Raw genomic sequence first — 1,000 nt, forward strand, 5'->3', positions numbered from 1 at the left:
TCAAGGCACCGCTAGACCTGCGCGGCGGGTGACTAGGATTGTGATGTGAGCGGCAGGTGTCCAGCGCAATAGCTGGCAAGCCTGTAGCCAGCACTGATAGAAGAGAGACACGGGAAAAGAACCGAACAGGCTGTCGGAGTTCGGATGCGGTGTGGCCCAGGAGCTTCTAGTAGTATTGTGAGCGGGAGAACTGCACCAAGGGAACAGCGAGTCCGGCAGCCCAAAGGAGCAGCCCCAGGGGGTAAGATGCCGGCATTCCAGGCGATAAAGAGCTTGCTGTTGGCACCCAGTCATGGACTATCACGGCACGCAGAAGAGCTCAGGTGGGGCCAAAGAAAGCTCCGCTATGGCCCACAGACAGCCAGGGCCTGGTTTCGGGAAAAGAACCAATCAAAGCTAGGAAACGCGCCGCAGTCGCTCCCACGAGTACACCACGGGTCCGCTTGCCAAGGACCCACGCTAAAGACAGTCCCAGCGACTCCTTCCGCACGGAAAGCAGGGCCACTCCACGGAAAGCAGGGCCACTCCACGAAAAGCAGGGCCACTCCACGAAAAGCAGGGCCACTCCACGAAAAGCAGGGCCACTCCACGGAGACCAGGATAGCCCACGGAAAGCAGGGCGTATCGATGGAAAACGGGACCATGCTCCGTCCTGCAGCGAAGCTTCGGGCCAGACACCGGCAAACGCGCCTGGCGGCCCCGTCGCCAACGCAACAGGCAGGCCCGCACCACACGCCCTCATCCGACGGAGCTGAGCCGGCCCGCCACGGAGCAGCGCGCAAGGGCAGTCCCCCGCCCGCCTCAGACGCGGCCCTGCTGGAGCAGCTCCCAGTAGTCGCGCGCGCGGAGGAACCACGGCGCAAGCTGTGGCTCCGCCGGGATGCGCACCGAGACCACGTTGAAGCCGTGCACAGGCGCGTGCATGGGCCGGTAGTACCGGAAGGCGAGCTGCTGGCGGAGCCGCAGGAGCTCGTCCGCGGCCCGCGCGGGGTCCGGCCGC

General features: G+C 64.8%; 1 protein-coding gene across 1 annotated transcript in view; it reads right to left on the reverse strand.

Annotated features, from left to right (window-relative positions):
• Positions 1-1,000, reverse strand: part of METBIDRAFT_11205 (uncharacterized protein) — a gene marked incomplete at both ends in the record, with an annotated part of 2,703 nt that continues 1,703 nt past the window's right edge. The window contains one exon of the mRNA XM_018853932.1: positions 1-190. Within this exon, the coding sequence (XP_018712855.1) occupies positions 1-190 (190 nt within the window). The remainder of the gene's footprint in view (positions 191-1,000) is intronic.

The sequence above is a fragment of the Metschnikowia bicuspidata genome, assembly GCF_001664035.1.
Source record: "Metschnikowia bicuspidata var. bicuspidata NRRL YB-4993 chromosome Unknown METBIscaffold_2, whole genome shotgun sequence".
Taxonomy (NCBI): domain Eukaryota; kingdom Fungi; phylum Ascomycota; class Pichiomycetes; order Serinales; family Metschnikowiaceae; genus Metschnikowia; species Metschnikowia bicuspidata.